General features: G+C 35.7%; 2 protein-coding genes across 4 annotated transcripts in view; one reads left to right on the forward strand and one right to left on the reverse strand.

Moving 5' to 3' along the window:
- Window positions 1-1,720: 1,720 nt before the first annotated feature.
- Window positions 1,721-8,548, reverse strand: LOC113068109 (F-box only protein 21-like). Of its 3 annotated transcripts, XM_026240715.1 has the most exons (13): window positions 8,304-8,548; window positions 7,500-7,635; window positions 7,390-7,416; window positions 7,225-7,319; window positions 7,015-7,136; window positions 6,432-6,578; window positions 6,052-6,188; window positions 5,445-5,581; window positions 4,788-4,967; window positions 4,353-4,485; window positions 3,338-3,528; window positions 2,455-2,612; window positions 1,721-2,185 (listed from the first exon to the last, which is right to left on the reverse strand). In XM_026240715.1, the coding sequence occupies exons 1-13, from the start codon at window positions 8,525-8,527 to the stop codon at window positions 1,947-1,949; spliced, it is 1,926 nt and encodes a 641-aa protein (XP_026096500.1). In that variant the 5' UTR covers window positions 8,528-8,548; the 3' UTR covers window positions 1,721-1,946. The 3 variants fall into 3 exon arrangements, with proteins under 3 accessions (XP_026096500.1, XP_026096502.1, XP_026096501.1); XM_026240717.1 differs by lacking the exon at window positions 7,390-7,416 and having other exon boundaries at window positions 1,722-2,185; XM_026240716.1 differs by lacking the exon at window positions 7,390-7,416 and having other exon boundaries at window positions 1,722-2,185; window positions 7,225-7,334.
- A 657-nt stretch (window positions 8,549-9,205) lies between these two features.
- nf2a (NF2, moesin-ezrin-radixin like (MERLIN) tumor suppressor a) overlaps window positions 9,206-19,835 on the forward strand; it is a 33,380-nt gene continuing 22,750 nt past the window's right edge. The window contains exons 1-4 of the mRNA XM_026240718.1: window positions 9,206-9,363; window positions 9,705-10,082; window positions 15,072-15,197; window positions 17,481-17,603. Of these exons, the coding sequence (XP_026096503.1) occupies window positions 9,969-10,082; window positions 15,072-15,197; window positions 17,481-17,603 (363 nt within the window). The 5' untranslated portion in view covers window positions 9,206-9,363; window positions 9,705-9,968. The remainder of the gene's footprint in view (window positions 9,364-9,704; window positions 10,083-15,071; window positions 15,198-17,480; window positions 17,604-19,835) is intronic.

A 19,835-nucleotide genomic window follows, 5' to 3' on the forward strand; every position in this document is an offset into this window, starting at 1 on the left:
AATTCGTAAATAAATGGAATAGGCTAATACTTCTTTTAATATAAATATATAAAATGTATATTAATGAATTAAAATACTATTTTAAATACAATAAATTAATATATTAAATAAATAAAATACAATTTATTTTATATGAATATTAAAATATTTTAAAATAATCTGTATGATCAAAGTATCTTGAATATATATTTTTTTTCTATAGTATACATTAAAAGTAATATCACAGTTCAAATAATGTTATCGTAGTATTCACCCAGTCTTTGCTATGATTAAGGTATACTGTTGTAGATGCTTATATTTGCATTATAAATATTTAAGGTTGTTTGACTTCGGATGAGTATTAAAGTTAATGCAAACACACTTTGGATACAAGAGGGACACCACCCTGACTTGTTTGCCATTCATTATCCAACTTTCTCTTTAAGGTGTTTGGTGCACGTTATAAAAAAAAAATTAAAAAACAAAAAAATAAGAAGGAAATGGAAAAGGAACCTTATTAAGAACATTATTTTCTAATAATATTCTGCATAATTAAATCAGCAAAGGAATTAAAGTAAAATGTTTCACTGGCAAATGAAATTCCAGCACTTTTTAATTTTTGAATTGTATCTCAAGCTGACATGAACAAAAAAGAAAACCATGTTCTACAGAATGACTGAAGAATATCGCAAAGAGCAACTTGTGCTTCAAGATAGGAAACCTGACTATTGTACAAAAGTATTTTACATGGTCAATGTCACAAATTTGCCAGACGCTCTCAAATGTTTGCTGATATACCAAATTAATCCGGAAGGGAATCATGGTTAGATGTATACATTTAAATATTCACTTATATAAAATCTCTACACTTACAAAACAAGTAGATAAGTTATTAAAATACAATGATAAATAAATAACCAGACCAACGAAGTACAGCTTATTTTTTATTGTGATTCATTCGCTTATATTCTCAATACTTTTGTATTTACAACCACTATGAGCCAATCATTTCATGAGCCCTTGTTCTCTAGGTTTTTTTTTCTTTTTTTTTTATATAACTTTGAAATAAACATTACAAAATATTTTAAGGTGACAGCTTTAGACATTTGACCTCTTGTCAAGTGGATGTTAGTTAATATATTAACAAATGTGACATTAGTGCAGTGAGATGTGATATGACTGATGGCATAAGGAACGGGCCTGAAGCTGAATATCAACACATACACAGATATTCAGACCCTCTGTAGTGTAAATTCACATAATCTATACATACTATCTAGAGTATATTTTGTATCTGCACAAATACTGTAACTCAACCACATAATTTATACTCAACCACTCAAATACAACACGTTTCTTTCAACTTAGACTTCATTTTCAGCTCTGGGTCAAAGTTGCGCCTAAAACTAATCTAGGACCAGGAAGTTGTCTTAAAAGAATTGTTCACCCAAAAATTTTTATGTACTCATCATCAGGCCATCCAAAATGTATACGAGTTTGTTTCTTCATCAGAAAAGATTTGGAGAAATGTACAGTAGCATTGAATCACTTGATAACCAACGGATCCTCTGCAGTGAATGGGTGCCGTCAGAATGAGAGTCCAAACAGCTGATAAAAGTAATTCACACATCTCCAGTCTGTTACAAACATGCAGCTTTTCAATTCACAAGACATTCATTGATGGATTGTTTGGACTCTTGTTCTAACGGCACCCATTCACTGCAGAGGATCTATTAGTGAGCAAGAGATGTAATGCTACATTACTCCAAATCTGTTCTAATGAAGAAACAAACTCATCTACATCTTGGAAGGCAATTGAGTAAATGTTCAGCAAATTTTCATTTTTGGGTGAACTATTCCTTTAAGTACAGTAGTTCTTCAAACTTCAAATCCAGTCCCTTAACAGCTGTAACAGTTCAGGAGAAAGTGAATGGCATTACGCATCTATAGTGGGGTGGCATTCTCCTCTACGGATCTAACAAATCATGGTCCTGGAAGTTGGCGGTGGGCTCCGGGGGCTGCCCTGAGTTTGGGTTGAGACCGTGGTAGAGCTCCTCTACAGTCCTGTGGGTCTTGCACATGTCCTCTGGGTAATGCGCCTGGAGCTCTTCATTAGCGATGTAATGTGTGTCAGAGAACTCGGTGAAGTAGCGGCCGACCTCAGGGTGAGCGATCTCCAGCGGGGCCGAGTGAGGTTCAAGATTCTCTGCAAATGAAAAGAGAACGGAGGGTTTCTTTTTTTATTTTAAGACTGCAATTGCCTCGACCTCATCCACTTGCCCCAAAAGAAATGATTCACTGATGCTGATGAAATTGAGCGCAATTAGGACAAAGACCTAGTTTTCAGATACCAGAAAGTGATAATAAACGAGTCTGCAAAAGAACATGCACAACCTAAAACTATGTTATATTAAAAGGAAATTAAAAATCAAGTAATTTCCATTGCTTAAATCTCGGATCAATTGAAAAACTGACCTTGCGCAGCATATCTACATGTCCCATCCTGCACTAAGACGTTGTAGAATGGCTGATCGGCCCCCTTAGACAGCTGATGGACCCTCATAGTGTTAATCCACTCCTGACTCATGGTGCATTTAGGGTCCCAACCGTAGATAACGCAGTTGTAGCCTGACCTATGAGAAACATCAGTTTGTGAATATTAAATGTGACCTTGGACCACAAACCCAGTCTTAAGTCGCTGGGGCATATTTGTAGCAATAGCCGACAATACATTATATGGGTCAAAATTATAGATTTGTATTGCACCAAAAATCATTAAGATATTAAGTAAAGATCATGTTCCATGAAGATATTTTGTAAATTTCCTACCATAAATATATTAAAACGTTATTTTTGATTACTAATAGGAATTGCTAAGAACTTAATTTGATCAACTTTAAAGCCGATTTTCTCAGTATTGTGATTTTTTTTTTTTTTTGCACCCGAAGATTCCATATTTTATGGAAGGCTTATTTACCCATACTATGTATAAATCTCAATTTCATAAAGTTGACCTTCATGACTGGTTTGGTGGTCCAGGGTCACAAATATTAAATATAAATGCATGGTTCATACACAGTCTACCTAAAGGTATGCAAAGCATTAAGCCTTTTGGTTTCTGACATCCTGTGCCAATAAAAGCCTGATTTTACTTTGTATTATTTGGCCAAGAACTCTAGTATGTTTGCATCATACATGGAGAAATGTAGTAATGACAGATGTTTATTATTATTAGTTACAAATTAGCATCACTTCTTTTTATAGATGTTTCCCTTGCTGTTCTCAAATATGAGATTAAACTGAGTTTCATATTCCATGTAGGTATAATTTTTTTCCACTTACACAAACAGGAACCCACCTCTTATGTTTCATGATGAGGCCTACAGAGTACAGTACGTCCCTGTGCTCCGGCACGCTGCGCCTCTTCACCTCCGGCTCTACGGGATGCCTCTTATGCTGGATGTGCTCAAGCGTGTGCTGCACCAGATACCCGACCGCTCCATGCTGAGATGGGTCCAGAGCCTGGATATGCTGCAGAATATCCAACACCTGAGATACAGACAGAGAGAAATCAAATATACACAGCTGTTATACTTTTCTCCCATTAGCCTTGATTATGCAGTTCGTATTTGGTGGTTTAACTGCAATATTCACCAGATTTTCAATGCAAATGCAACATATACACTCCCTTATGAGTCTGTTGCTGTTATGTGTCAAACAAAAAGTTTAAAACCCACTGAGACCCCATGTTTAATATTCGCCTTGTCCTTTTTATTTTGTTTACATAGTCATTTTGTAAAAAAGTGTGACATGCTAGAGCTAAAAAGGCACTTTTTTTGGAATCAGCATCCCAAAGTTTGTAAAAAAAAAAAAAAACAAGCAGCGGATATCATTCAGCAAATATGATGCAGGGTGGTGTAATACAGTAAAAACAGCATATTACTTTTGTTTGCACTCTTTGTGAATATCACCAATTACTATCTGCAGTGTAACCAGGGTGCTATTTAGTACCAGTCGTACATGGAGCAAATAGTATTTACTTTCAAAATAGCAATTATCTTCTTTTATACTTGTGTAACTAGTGTAAGTCGTCACCACCTTTATATTTAAAGGCCTTTTTCATGGAATAGCAGAATGGATAGTGATAGGAAAAAAGAAAAAAATTCTTCAGCTAGTTGGAGCTAATTTTACTTGATTATTAAAATAACTAAAGTGTTACTAAAATAACATTGGAAGAATTCAATCTAGCATCCTTATGAGAGTGGATATGTGCCAGAGAGATTTGATCTTTTTGACTATTCTTTAATAAAAAAAAAAAAGAAAAAAAAATACTGTTACTGACATTCGAGTCTCATCTGTGTGATTGAACTCACTTTCTCAGGCCAGATGCCCAGGTGGAAGTAGAGACGGGCCTGTAGCAGAAGATACTGCACATTATCAGGGTTGATAGTGAGGTAGAGATCCAGCGAGTCCCGCAGGAGCTGATATGATTTCTCATTACCTTCCCTAGACAGAACGCAAATGCAAGCATATTTCATAACAAACGTTGGTCTGACAACTTCAGCTGACAGCCAAGAAAATGGATTTCATTTACATAAAACACTGTCCTACAACTGCAGAATTCCCTGACTTGCTTACTAATGAGCATAGAGGTTTTTTAAACACCTCCTTCATTCTCAGTCAAATTTAAGTGCAGAGATTTAAGGAAACGCTCCTTAGACAACAGTACAACAATATGAACATAAACAACATTTCACAACACACACTGACTCATCTCAAAGTAATCAAAATGCATGTGTGATTCTCACCCTCTTTTGCCAATGTTCAGCAGGTTTCCCACCATCCGCAGCAGCAGCTCGCTGGTGCTTATAGCGCTGTAATAATCTGCTCCCACCTGGTGCCGGATCAGATTCTCACACTCTTTAGCAGCCAGCTGCTTTCCTTTCCCAAACGTGTCGATGTATACATAGTCATAGATGTCCTCGCTCCTGCAAAACAACTCAAAAGTCAACTTAGATTGTTGTTTTAGGTTCAATGCAAGCACAGCACTATTGTTTGAGATTGCAGCTATACTGATAGAAAATGTAAACGATATTACTGTTGGTTATATAGAACAGAATGTTCACATATACTATGTAGCAAATCTTGGATGCTAAATAAAAAATTATATTGTCATCCAGCACTTTATATAAAGCTGGAAATATATGTCCAACTTTAACCACATTATACACACACAGGGCAATGTATAGGCTACTATAAAGCAAATCTCACTGCAAAATGTAAATTTCATGATCTCACAGCTCGAAATGTGACAATATTAAGATGTCATAAACATTAACATCATGATTTTTGTAACAATGTGTATTGTAAACAGAGCTATAACAATAAGTTTGACTTGAAACAGACTGTGGTTTGCAGTTTAATTTCATTCTGACCGACTGCAATAGAATGTGTTAAATGCCCACCTCCTTTGATTTTGGCACCAGCGGAGCAGGAAATGGTTGGGGAAGTTGACAGGCTCCAGAGGAACTCCTAACTTCCTGGCCAGAGTCATGTAAAGCACAGAGAGGCTGATGGGAATGCCCGTCCGACGGAGCAGAACCTGACCACAAGGGGGCACATTGTGAGAAATAAAGTACATTTCTGTCAAAATGTTAAAACTTATTATTATTATTTTTTTACTTCTAGCACAGTTATATGAACACAAGAAAAAAGTAACATGTTAAATTACTTTAGTGTTTTGTGGATTTGTTTTTGTATCAAAAGTGTTTTTTCTTATACATATAAAATATTTTTTCTTTTCCTTTAAATAAGTTTTTAGCACCCATTCAATGGTCAGTAGAATTAATACTGTTATTTTGCACATACACACTAAATTGATCAAAAGCGATAGTAAAGACGTACAATTTATATTAAATAAACAATGTTTTACCATTAACTTACCATTCATCAATTTTTTTTTTTACTTATTTTACAAAAATAAGAAGAAGAAATACATGTTACTTATGTAATGCATGTTACATAATTATATAATGCATTGTCCCTGACACTGGTTATCCAGACATGCCTAACCTGATGTATGTATGAGTTGAGTGGATTGTAGTAGTCCCGCTCATTGCCCTTGTACTGCAGCTGGTCATACAGCACAGCATTCAGAGCACATATGACTTGCCTTTCAAACTCCAGGTTTTCCAGAACAAAGCAGTCACCTGGAAAAACATTCCAGTGAAGACACATACTGGATGCTACAGCTTTAAGAACAACAATGCCCTTGTGGTTGCCTAACGCAATCCAAAGCAGATACATTTTTTTTTTTTGAAAATTAAAGACATTTATTTTAACGACATCAAGCTGAAAGCTTTTATTGGACACCGGAAAGAACACAAGCCTGGCTACACAGGTCTGACTAATAGACTTCATGTGAATAGTAAATTGAATTTTTCCAGACTGACCTTGACTGGCTCGTAGACTTGGGTGTGTGGCATTTTTTACTCGCAGATACTTCTTCACCTTGTCAGTGAGTTCTTCTATCTGTGCAGATATGCTCTCAAGAGTGATATCAGCCAGAGGGTTGCAACACCGATCGACCAAAACAGCACCTGGAATTGGAGCTAAATCACTGATCTAAACACTGTTGAACCTCATTCATCCATAATAATATAGTGTTGAGTCGACCTTTCATTGCAAATATTGTGAAGCTCAGTATGCAGCATACATATTTCAAATTCATCATGCACGTCTTTGAGCTATGATTATTGTATATGATAATAGTTACAGCACAACAGACATTATCATTTGGCCTTGTCACTGGTAAAATAAAGCATTACAAAGTCATTCTTTAGATTTTTCCATTAAAGGAATAGTTCACCCAAAAAATGTTTCTTACTAAAATCCAGCTTTCCACTTCACAAGAGTCACTGTGGATTATTGTGATGTTTTTATCAGCTGTTTGGACTCTCATTCTGACGGCACCCATTCACTGCTGAGCAAGTGATATAATGATAACATTTCTTCTTTTGTGAGACCTCAGCTTACCTTCAAGGGCTGATTGTTGTTCTGGTGGTCTCTCAAGGAAACCCCTCAAATTCCTCAGAATGTTCTGCTGCCGGAGGAAGTAGAGGATTTTCTTTGCATAGTACTTAAGTGTCAAACATTTCCTGGGAAAGAAGGAAATGCATTAATTCAGTTAAACCATTAAGTGTTCAGAGGAAAATAAAATCACATAATTATGAGCTCCTTTCTAACCTTTTGTCCGAGTTCAAAATGCCAAGCAGCTCATCCTCACAGAAGTGTTCTGGAGCACCAAGAGACTCGATTTCCGCAAAGCTGTCTCCAAGAACCTGACCAACGCAAGGCTGAGTTACAGGTCTCTGGGTTAGTGACTAAAGCAAATTATTCAATCCGACTTACCATATAAATATACCTGTCCAACCGTAGCTTAATGACCATACCAAAAAGATTACAATTTTTGAGAAAATGATCAACTGCTTTGTAATTTAGTCTATTTTAAAGCCACTCACAACTTCTGTGAAGAACCTCTTGGAAATAGACTCTACTGTTCTTCTTATCTGTTGACCAACCATGTGCCGGGTTTTGAATTCTTTCAGCCAATCGTATGACTCATTTTGTTGATAAAATCTCTGCAGCCTGGGCCACCTAAAATATTCACGACACAACAATAATGTTGAGGCAATAAATAGGCAGACATAAGCAAACCTATTCCTTAAAAGGGGATAGTGTCATGGTTTGTGTCTTATTTAATATAATATTTGTGCTAATATGTCTCCTGAAGTAAAAATTAATAAACAAATACTTTTAGTAGAGGGTACATTTTGTCAATTCAGTGTTATGCAAAATCTACTAAAAAAGGATGTAATTTACAGGTATCTGCTAAGACACAATAGTAAGTAGTTTTGTTATTGTAATAACTCAAAATGTAATAATCTTAAAACCATACTCCTATTTAAAGACGCTCATGTTTTCTTATGTTTGTTTAATTTATATGATTTATTAAGAGCACATTAGAATATTATGCATTTCTATGTTCAAGGTCACTTTACATTATCAACAATTATAATTGCATTTAGTCCCCCCTCACCCACCCCCCACCACCAAGGAGTTGAGCCGATTAAAATGAAATATCACATATTATGCATCTCTGCATTTGCACGCAGGACAAATTTGGTGCATCAGCAAAATGAGAGCACGATCTGACCGCTCTCAACTCACACACTGAATGCACGGTCAAACACATTTCTTATGGTTTGATAAACTGGAAGTTGATGGAGGTATCAAGTTTTAGAAATGTTTTTAATTTATGCCACCTGAGTTTGTACTGATGCGCCCAGACCTTTCCTCTGCCATGGCATACGTCATGCAGCCTCTTGCACGTGCAGGAAACATTGCAGATGTCGATATGGTTTAGAACGGGGAAGCACAATATATGCTCTAATAATTCCGCTGGTAAATCGGTAAACTGTTTGGCGAAACTCTCTGAAATAACACCGTTTGTCCCTAAAACCGGATCTCCCGTGTATGGCGTCGCCATCTTTTCTGTTTACTCAGATGACATCATCTAAGCCCCACCCAGTTGTCCGCGAAAACACGCCCCTTTCTGGTGCAAAGGGCTGAACTTTGAGCTTGAAAAGATCCGAAAATACACATATTTATTTAAATATATTGAACATGTACTATAAAGAATATATATTCAATACCAATTTTAAAATAAAAATTAAATATAGTGTGTCAGTAGTAAATATCAGTTTACGTTTCTAAACATTATTATTGCCATTAATTGTAATAATCCAGTGAGAATCTTGCTTGCACAAGGAGTCTGATAGTCTAAATAAATTACATTTAACCCCATAATTTGTAATTAATAACAATTATTTAAACAACAATTAAAAGTAATAAATACTCAAACTTTTTAAAAAGTAATAATCGTTTTATGAAACATAAAACAAACGTACAAGTGATGTAGCCAACCCTTTTTATTTTTTTACATTTGCAGAATGTTCAGTCGTACTTATAGTAAAATGTAATAAAACAGTAATATGCTGCTTCTTAGCTTTACATTTCGGAAATATTTTCTGAAATAGTTGATTGGACGGTGTAGTTGATTATTTTATTGGATGTATGTGTGTATGTGTGTAATTTTTATTTATTTATTTTGTATTATCACTTAAAAAATAAAACGGGCTTGAATGACGCGCGCTATTGCGCATGTCCTCCCGCCTCCTCGTGCACGCGCACGCGAAGTTTCAGCTGCATTTTTGTTTGTTGGCCCGAAAGAGTCAAACCAGCTGATCTGTTTGTGTGTCAGGTGTTTAAGCGGGCGTGAATCACACACACTGCGGGAAATCAGCTGTTTTTACAGCTCAACAGGTGAGTTAGCAACCAGTTTACAAGTTGTCAGGCCAATTTCGTCAATAATACCTCACAACAAAAAACAATGAGGCATGAAACCTTAGGCTAGCCTAAACAAGCGTATATGAGCACCTAAAATGTTGATAAGGCGTGTAAAAGTTTGTATTTTGCTACAGGAATGTATACTTGAGTGTTACGTAATAGGTTAATGTTTGTTTTGTTGTCACTTAATATGTATTTACGCCTACAGTAGCTTAAAAGCACGTTAGCTTCTTTTGTCTATTGTTGTAGTAACGTAAAATGTCCTCATTTACTAGCTAGTAAACTTGTTCTCTTGTCTTTTCTTGATCTTCTTACAGGCTTAATGAAGCTTTAGAGAAAGTAAATAGGGATAATATGTGTCCAACTACTTATTTACCAGCGAACGCAGGTGGTTTGACAACGTCCTGCCTTTAGAGATGCACTTTAATCCAATTTTTGTTACATTGGCCAGTAATGCTAAATTGTAGCTTTTAACCAGAGTTCAACTCTATTGTATTTCATCATAAGCTATGCTTCAGATAGAGAGTTAGTAGACAGGTTTATGTTGTTTCGAGGAGGAAGGTTTCCCATCAGCAGCTATTATGGCAAGTGTCCTTGCATCAAAAATGGGTCTCAGCTCACTTCGGAAGAAACAAGCCAAAACCTTCAATGTCACAGTTGTTACAATGGATGCAGACTTGGAGTTCAGCTGCGAGGTGAGTAAGTGTTTTGTTTCTATGTGCTGAATTAACTTAAACTGTGTACATATCACCTTCACATTATTTTACGGGAGTAAACCTTGTTGTAGCCTACAACCAAACCTGGGCTGGCAGTGATCAATGCTTCTTATCAGTAACCAGAGGGCATATACACTTAACTTGGGGAAGGCACCAGACAGTCGACATTTTAACGTCCCCACTCAGTGTTGTTGTGCCCTTGAGCAAGTCACTCAGCCTGACCTGTTTCTCCAGGGGAGCTGTCTCCTCAAGCTGCTTTAATGTTTGAACAGAGGCACCTCAGTGGCCTTAAGGAATAGATCTTCCAAAATTTGGAAATAGTGTCATTGCTTATTCCCTTCATGTCATTCCAATCCTGTATTACTTGTCTTTTTTGTTCTTTTTTCACAGTTTAACAAAATGAGTACAAGCTACAGCTTGCATGCAGCGAAAGTGGATGATTATTTATGTTACCAAGCTATTAGAAAAGCCCTAAAAAAGTGGTCCGTGTGACTTGTTGTGCACTGTATTCTAAGTTGTCTGACAAAGCAATATTTCAATAAAATAAAATAAAAAAAGTTAACCTTGTTAACCATGAAATGATAGTCAGAAATATTTGAAAAAAGTCTCAATTGTTTTTTGCTTGCCATATTTTATGGCTCATGACAAGGTGAGAGTAGAGCAGATCAGTTGTAAGTCAGTCTCTCCCAATAACATGTCTTAGTAAGATCATCAAAGCTTGAAGTGCAGTGCAATACAATGATGATTGAGAGATGAACAAATAAACATTCCACATAGCAAAGTATGATTTATCAAGCAGTATTTGATAGTTACAATTTAAGATTTTCTTACAAAACAAAATATACCTAAACCTAAAATATTTCATTCCAGCAAGTGTTCATCTTGAAATATTACTAACAATTATGTCTTCTTTATAAAAAGCATTTTGCAACAAACACTTAAGTCACAACCTAAAACAGTGTGTTTTTTATATTATTATTATACTAAAAGGCCATTTACTTGGTAGAAGAATATAAACCATCAACCAGATGAAATAAGGCATATAATAGAAATAGACAGTTGGAGTGCTTCCAGGTTAATATCAACAATAAACAACAACTTAATTTGGTTCTGTTTCTCAAACAAAGCTATCGCATGACTTCAGAAGGATAAGAAATATAGTTATATGGACTGTTTTATTTTGTCCTTTTTTTGTAGCTTGGCAGTATAAATGACCATTCACTTTTTTTTGTGTAGAAAACAGAAGCTTTGACATTCTGCCTAACATCTATCTATCTATCTATCTATATATATATATCTATATCTATATATATCTATATCTATATCTATATATATATATATATATATATATATATATATATATATATATATATATATATAGATATAGATATATATATATATAAATATAATATAATATAAAATATTGAAGAAACATTTTCTTAAAAAATAATCCCATAAAGTAAAAAAAAAAAACGCTCATGAGTGCTTGCAGGGAAAACTAATACAAATCTACAAAGCAAGCAGCATCCTGTATGGCAGTAATCATCATTCACACGTATAAAGGTGTTTTGTACACACTGTGTATCCGGTGGGAGTTCTGCAGGCATTCACTTCTTTTGCACTCAGTTTCTTGAAGGAAGATGCCCTATTTTTACACAGAAACCAACTCAGGGAGTGCTTTTGAATTAAGGGAAAACAGATGGTGGTAAGAGAACCGTGTGACAGATGGGGACCATGAGTTAATGTCCCATGAGGCAAAGCGGTCCCACTCCACAAGACTCTGTGTACTGCTCTGTGCCTGCCTGTCTCTCATTCTGTTTTGATCTTTCTCACTCATTACCAGTATTTCCTGTGGTAGTAATGAGGTTCTGAGGGATCATGGATCATGGTTCTGTTGTTGTATAATATACCAATAAGGTGTCATGTACTTCAAAGTGGTTTTGGATACAAGACTAAATGTATATTTAGAATTGAGGGAGCAAGTTGTAGCTGTTATTGTTGGCATTTTTCTGATTTATTATTATTATTTTATATTTTTATTGTTCTTTATCTCCAATCAATATTAAGGCAATATTCCAGGTTCAAGCTTTTTCAACAGCATCTGTGACGTAATGTCGATTACCATAAACTTTATTTCTGATTTACTTTCAGTTTGTAAAAATCATTTTAACATCAATTGTTTCAAGTAATACACTTGCAATGGGAGTCTGTGGTGTTCGGATAGTTTTAAAAGCAGAAATATGCAGTTTTAACTTTGTTTCAAACGTATTCTTTTGAGCAAAAATGTTATTTTAGTGCATTGTATTACAAGTTTTAAAAACTAAGGGGTCAGTTTTTTTTTTTTTTTGTGGTAATTTACAGCATGTATGTATGAGATGCAGAGCTTAAACTTTAATATTTAACCCAGATATATGTTTGTATCTGGACAGGTTTAAACCATTGTATTTTAGCATTACTGAGATTATATTTTGGTGCATCTTCATATTTCCTAAACAACACCACTTGGTGGCAGCATGGATTTGTAAAACACATCCCATTTCTCCCTCTGCAGTCGCTATGATTTTATTGCATACCATTGAAAGCTAATAAGCCCAACACCAAAGTCATCTACAAGGCTTGCTAAAACCACAATTCATGTTATTTTCAGAAGGCTTGGGGGTATAGTGATAGATATTATTTCACAATGACAGAAAATGGTCCCTAAACAGTTCTGAAACAGTTCTGAATAACATCACCAAGATTCTGAAACTAGAGGAAAAACCATAAAGCCAGTTTTATTTATTTATCCTGAATGTTTTCTTGGCATGCTATTAAAGTGAAAATGGACCTCTGAAGATGGTTGTTACAATGCACAGATTCTATACAGCTCGTCACTTAAAGTGTTTCATATTTTCTTGTGCTTCAGTTTAAGCATTGTCAGGTGCAAATTATTGGAAGTACAGTGCATATTTTCTATTCAATATTAATATTACAATATTAGCGCTATAGGCTAAAATTTAGTGTAAGTCATCTCTGTGTGCTAAAGGTATTGCACATAGTATTGACCTCATCTAATTCTGTGCTGTGTAATGAGAAAGACAGTCTTGGTGTAGCTCAGTCAATATAATCTGATTTGGGGTAATAGCCTGGGGTTCAAAAGTGGATAAAGACAGGAATTTGACTTTGAGGTTACTGCTTTTGTACTTTTTCTTTCTTGTGCTGTTATGCTGTCAAGTTTTCAGGACTTCTTTTTGTTTTTTAACTAAAAAGCCACATAACTTCTCCGCTGAATATTTAGGACAGTGAGTGAACGCTCTTCTACACAGACACACTTCATTTCTCTGTAAATGTTTTTACCTTCTGACGGTCGTCCTTGAAGGCAGCCGCCCGTCAGCTTTCTAGACGGTAAGCATCAGCATATTTAATTGGTTGGACTGTGGATGGCAGCATATTGTCATATGTTCTCATACATAAACATTAGGCAAGATGAAACTGCACCTTGAAAAGCACCTGTCCCCGTTATGCTATGCTAATAAAGTTTGCAGTGTTGATGATGTTTGCATTACTCTCTGGAAGTTGTCAGTACTTATAACAGCAAGGTTTTGTCCTCTGTGTCATAAACTTCAAGGTGACATATGTGGCAAGTATATAGCTCACCAGATAGTAGCATCTAGCTCAGCTGGGTCCAGAAGATGATACCTAGTACACTTGAATCCTACTAATGACAAGGCTAATCGAGCACAGATGTCTACACAAGAGAATTATACTCGCAACATGAGTTTTTCTAATTGGTATTCTGCTGCTTATATACTCCTGCAGATTGCAAATTCTGTTTTTTTTATGTTATTAAATTGACTCTTCCAATATTGGGAAACAGTAACTAATTACATTTAATCCGAATTACGTAATCAGAAAAAAATATTAAGTGCTTGTAGTTGTAAGTACATTTAGTTTTAAAATGCTTATATTCAGATTACAGTTACTTTATGGGTTACATATACACGCATCATTTTGTCTTAAAATATCTCCATGAAGTCCCCCTGAGATTGTAAGTTGGTATTTGAATAACTGAACTACACATTCACACATTTTAGTATTTAGCACACATTTTCTGTTCAGTTCCTTCACAAACCCTAGTGCGAGAAACATTTAATGCACTTAATGTTGTTGAAAATTGTTAAACTATGTGATAAACGAGTTAGGTCAAAAGTCTTTTAAAAATGTCAGAATAATCTAATTGAGAAAGATATAATCTCATGTGATTTGCAATCTGTAACGGATTACAGTTTGTAAGTAGTCTTCTCAGTGCTGTTTGACTTGTTTTCTGGTGAATTCAGAAACCAATAAAATGAAATGATAAAGATGCATCCTAATGCAGGTGCTTTTGGTAGTGGTAATGAATGTTTTTTTGGTGCTTTATTGATTCTGTTCAAATATGCAGTACGCACATGACAATTAAAGTCGTTTTAATGAGAAATATGAAATTTATGTGCGTCCACAGTTCTTCTCCAATTGAATATTGTATTTTATTTTCTCCTGGCCTCCTGACAGTAGTCCTTCTGATAAAACATGAACTGATACATCTGAAAACGAGTGAATATGCTTGCTGACAGCAGTGACTTTGTAATAACGCTTGGACTCATTTCTCTGCCTTGTGTCTACATGGTCTGTGGAAATGAGGTTATTCAGGGAATGTCGATGTTCATTATACTAGAGTTGTTCAGATTCGTGGTCAGTCTGAATTTGATTAATCTGCCGCAGTCCCTAGAGAGTTTTTAGGTTGTTTCCTATAAGGGCTTCTTGAAATGAAAAGTGGGGTTTTATTGTGTTCAGTCCATGTCTGTCTATATGTCCTGGCCCCAACTTTTTGTTTCAAAAGGAACTATGACACAGACCAAAAAAAAAAATAGTTTCAAATTCATCCTATGGTGCAGAAAGCACCTTTAAAGCTTTATGTTACTAACCTTTTCTGTAATCTTGTTTATGCAGCTGAAGTGGAAAGGAAAGGATCTGTTTGAACTTGTGTGCCGGACACTGGGACTCAGGGAGACCTGGTTTTTTGGTCTGCGGTATGACGTCAAAGACACTGTGGCATGGCTGAAAATGGACAAGAAGGTAAAATGCTCATCTTAAACTTTCTTGTGCTTTCAAAAAAATGTCAGTCTGATAAATTCTTGAGGAAACAATTGGGAAACATTATTCTTTTATCATTTATAATCAATCAGTATATCATGATGTTCTAATTTACTTAATTTAGGCTTTTAAATAAGCTTTTAAAAATATTTTTGATAGATCATATTAAATTGTATTGTGTAATGATATGCATTACCTTTAAAAAAAAAATAAAAAAAAATAGGTCAGTAAGAAGATTTTTAATACTTTTATTAAAGAGCCACACAGATGGGAAATCAAAAATTACCTGTATTACAGTGTATGATGTAGCTGTCCATCAGTGTAAACAATGTGCAAAGTAATTAAACCAAAAAGTACACGATTTATAAAGTTATTGGCTTCTAAAGTAAGGAGTCGACTCTGAATCGCTGAAACGAGTCGTTATAGATTTCAAATCTTTTGCCCATCTCTATGCATGTCACTAGGAACACTTTGCATAATAATCTCCGCCTACAGTCTTGGGAGAAACGGAACTCTGACCTGCCCCACCCCCCACACAGACGCTCTGTTTGGTGTGAGAGCATCATGTCGAGGAGACAGTGTGTTTTTAATTGTAAAGGCAAGTTTGTTTTTTTCACTGCTAAAGAATGAAGATCAGAAGAACCAATGGCTAAAATTCATTTTTACCACAATAACAGAGCAGTACAACAAATCCCTTTTGTTGTGTTCACAACATTTCACTGATGACTGCTTTTCTAATCTCGGTGAGTACAGCGGGATTTTCAAAGCGTTTGGCCATAAAATATGGTTCATTACCAACTTTATTTAGAACAACGAGCATCTCCGAATCACAACGCGAAGTATGATTATGAAGTTATGTGTTTGTTTTCTCCCGAGCGTCTTATCAGTATGTGTGCTGTCTGCGCTGATCTTCATTTACAAACACGTCATTAAAATGAAGTGTAACTCAACGAAGAGACATGAGAGAGATATCTATAGAAAGCTTGACATGTCTGCTTTAAAACTAAACCAGTGCTGCTGAAAACAGATATTCTGTGATAAAGTAATCCATATGAAAACAACGCGATGTCTGTTTTTCATGTCTCCCTTCTGATGTGACCACGCCCCCGCGCTGAACGCTCTATTCAGATTCAAACTGAAGCGAGCGGCTTGAATACACCCACACAGAAGAAAAAGCAGCGAGATTGTTCAAGTTTTACTGTTTGCTTCGCGGTGAGAGGAATAAGACATAATTCACCCCAAACAGATGCTAACGCATTGTTTACCGTGAAGTTGTGTGCGGAACAACCAATCAAAACTGACTATGTTAGTTGACCAATCAGAACACAGTATGCTACCGAAAGGTGGGGTTTAAGGAAACTGAATCTTTTGAACAGCTTTGCGCGAACCGTTTGGGGATCTCTGAGAATTGAGGTAATTTTAAAATGATATTTTGACAAAATGACAATGTTTTTTAACCTTGGATGGATTTAAACCTGTTTCACAGGACTTATAAACAGTGATAGGAAGCTTAGAATTTTCATCTTACTGGCTCTTTAAACAAGGTTGATCAAGGGATAATACAATATTTTGCATGAAAAAAATCTAAGTTTCAGTTTCAAATAAATGCTGTTTTCAACTCTGTATCAAGAATTTTGGGAGAAAAAAAATTACCACAGTTTCCAGAAACAAAAAATATTAAGCAGCCCAGCTGTTTTCAACTTTAATAACAAATGTTTATTGAGCACCAAATCAGAATATTAGAATGATTTCTGAAGAATCATGTGAGACTGAAGCTGAAAATATAGCTTTGCCATCACAGACTAAATTGCATTTTAAAATGTATTAAAACAGTTATATTAAATTGTATTTATATTTCACAATATTACTGTTTTACTGTTGTATTTTGATCAAATAAATGCATCCTTAGTGAGCATAAAAGTCTTCTTTTAAAAACATTAAAACATCTCAATATGTCCAAACCCTTGAAAGGTAGTATAAAAACAAACAGACTGTCTTGAAAACCAAACCAAAAAAACAAGTCCAAAAAACTACTGTGGTACTACCATGGCAATATGGTGATATTGAAGGCTTGCACTTATTCATGTACCATGCTCTTTTCATGATACTTCAAGGAATGCTATAGTACTACTTTAGGAAATGATATTATAATTTTTATCATGTCCAACAATGTGGCAGTCTCTTGGTATGTGTTTTTTTTTTTTTCCAGTGGTATATAAAGTGTACAAACAGCACAACATTTGTCATGACTTATCTATGTAATAGGTTTTGGATCATGATATGCCCAAAGAAGAGCCCATCGTGTTTCATTTCCTGGCCAAGTTTTACCCAGAGAATGCTGAAGAAGAGCTGGTGCAAGACATAACACAGCACCTCTTCTTCCTGCAGGTGAGTCATTGGCTCAGGTGGGTGTAGCTGGACTACAGCTCAAATTAATTGGGCGTGTTTGGCGTGTTGCCACTTTTATTGATAAGAGGATAGAGAGAGGACAGGAAATGATGGACAGAGGTGATTCAAACACACGTGTGCATGGCTTCAGCAAATTTCCTCGCATTAACATGTATTCTTAATCAAACCCCCCAGAGCAGTTTTTCATAACCAAAATCATACTGTTTATGTCCTGGGATTTAACTTGGTGACTTCTCTGAATTTCATGATGGATGTCAGCTCAGCTGGCTTATCGTGACTTTCTTTGTTATTTATCAGTGTGTGTGATGAATGTGTGTATCAGTTTAGATGAAAGTCAGTCTGCGTCAGGGATATTATAATGCACCTTATTGCAGAAGGGTCATAAAATCTTCTCAGTCTTGATTGTTTATGGAGCAGATTCGAATGCTTTTGTTGCATTCGTACCTGCCTTCGTAAGCAAAGATTTAAATTCAATTGTCACTCCCAAAACCTTCAGTGTGCATCTGACCCAGAATATTGAATTTAGTTTTTATGTTTATTTTATTTAAAATTTAATTGAATTACATTTTAGTTTTCACATTGCTATTTAGTTTGATTTGTTAATTTATTAATATTTCATGTTTAATAATCCAGTGCTATTTATAGGTTTAATATGCATATGTTGTACATAGTTTTCTATAGGTGTCATGTTTTATAATGCGCTATATATTGAAAAATAAAAAATTATTTGTATTTTAGGTTTTAGAGTCATACTAAGTATTTTAGTTTAGATTCTGTTTTTTTCCATTTATGATTAAACAGAATTTGGGGGGTTTTCCTTAACAATAAAAACCTGTTTGTGATTAATTCTGCTAACTTTGTGTTGCAAGCTTAACTCCTAACCCCTTCATGCTCCAAAAGCATGAAAATCGATGCACAGAAAATTGTTGTGATATCTGCATAGTGTTGTACGTAATTAATCTAGCTGGGCTGTAAGTATTGTTTGTACACAAGAGCAGGTGATGATGTGTCACTGACCCAAACTGGGAAGCCATTTCATTTCAATAGGCTTGGCAGCAGAACTGAGCTCCTGTCTTTGGTTTCTCGGTGCAGTTCTGTGTGAAAGAGAGGGTTGAGGGCTGTGCTGTCTGTGGGTTCAGCACACTCTTTCATTGTTTGGTGTGATTGTGTTCAGCCATGTGGAATCGGTGTGCTTCACATCAGGGCTCCTGTCTCTGATTCTATGAGCCCTGGGGAACACCTCCCACAGTAATACGGCTTCCTGCCAAGATTCGTTTGGAGCGATCAGAAACCATTAACCAATAACACCTTGATTATGAGCACATTATCAATCATCTCATTGAGCGAGCTGGTTGCTCGGCATGGGAGGTAAATAAGCACCTGTTTTGCATGCATTGATTTTCACTACAGTTTTACCCAACAGTGTTGCGACAACATTTGTATCTAATGTTGTGGCAATTTGCCCTTCACTTTACAGTGCTTGTAGCAATCTGGTAGATTAATGCATTGTAAAGGGCACATGATGATGCTATGAACATTCTCAGAGAGAGCGTAAGTAGCTTATCTCCACCTCGTAATGGGAGGTAGACCTACGCCGCTTCAGAATGGCAATGCACTCTGAAAACGAATGTAATGAATTCTCGAAAAATGCTAATGAGTTCTGGGAAGAGATTGGAGAACGGTGAATCTGTTCTCTTTTAGCCTCTGCCCTCTGCTCGTATGTAGGCTTGTGATAGATCCACATGTTTGGATGTGCAGATTCTGTTTAAAACCCTTGCCTGGATGAGCTCTTATCAGAAACGGCCACTCTTCCCAGACTGTGCGCAAATGTGATGTCACATTTGTAAAGCAGATTGAAAAGACGACCTTAATAGCCAGAACCTTTTTGAGCAGTTATTGACACATTGCATGCTACTTTTGTGACTGGTTTCAGACTGGTAGTCGGTTGATGGATAAAAGAGCAAGCATGAGGATTTTTTTTATATTTGAAAGGGATGGTTGGGAAGCAAGTCTTAACAGGGGTGGTTTACCTGGAAACAGCACGTGTTGTTCCACTTTCTTGCATTCATGGAACACAAAAGAAGAATTTTTTTTAAGAATATCCTGACTCTTTAAAAATATAACAAAGGTGAACGGGGAGTGTGAAAATACAAAATGAAAAAAGTATAATAGAACAAAACAGCATAGAATGTAAGCCTTTATCGCGATTAA

The sequence above is a fragment of the Carassius auratus genome, linkage group LG30F (assembly GCF_003368295.1).
Source record: "Carassius auratus strain Wakin linkage group LG30F, ASM336829v1, whole genome shotgun sequence".
In the NCBI taxonomy this organism is placed as follows: Eukaryota; Metazoa; Chordata; class Actinopteri; order Cypriniformes; family Cyprinidae; genus Carassius; species Carassius auratus.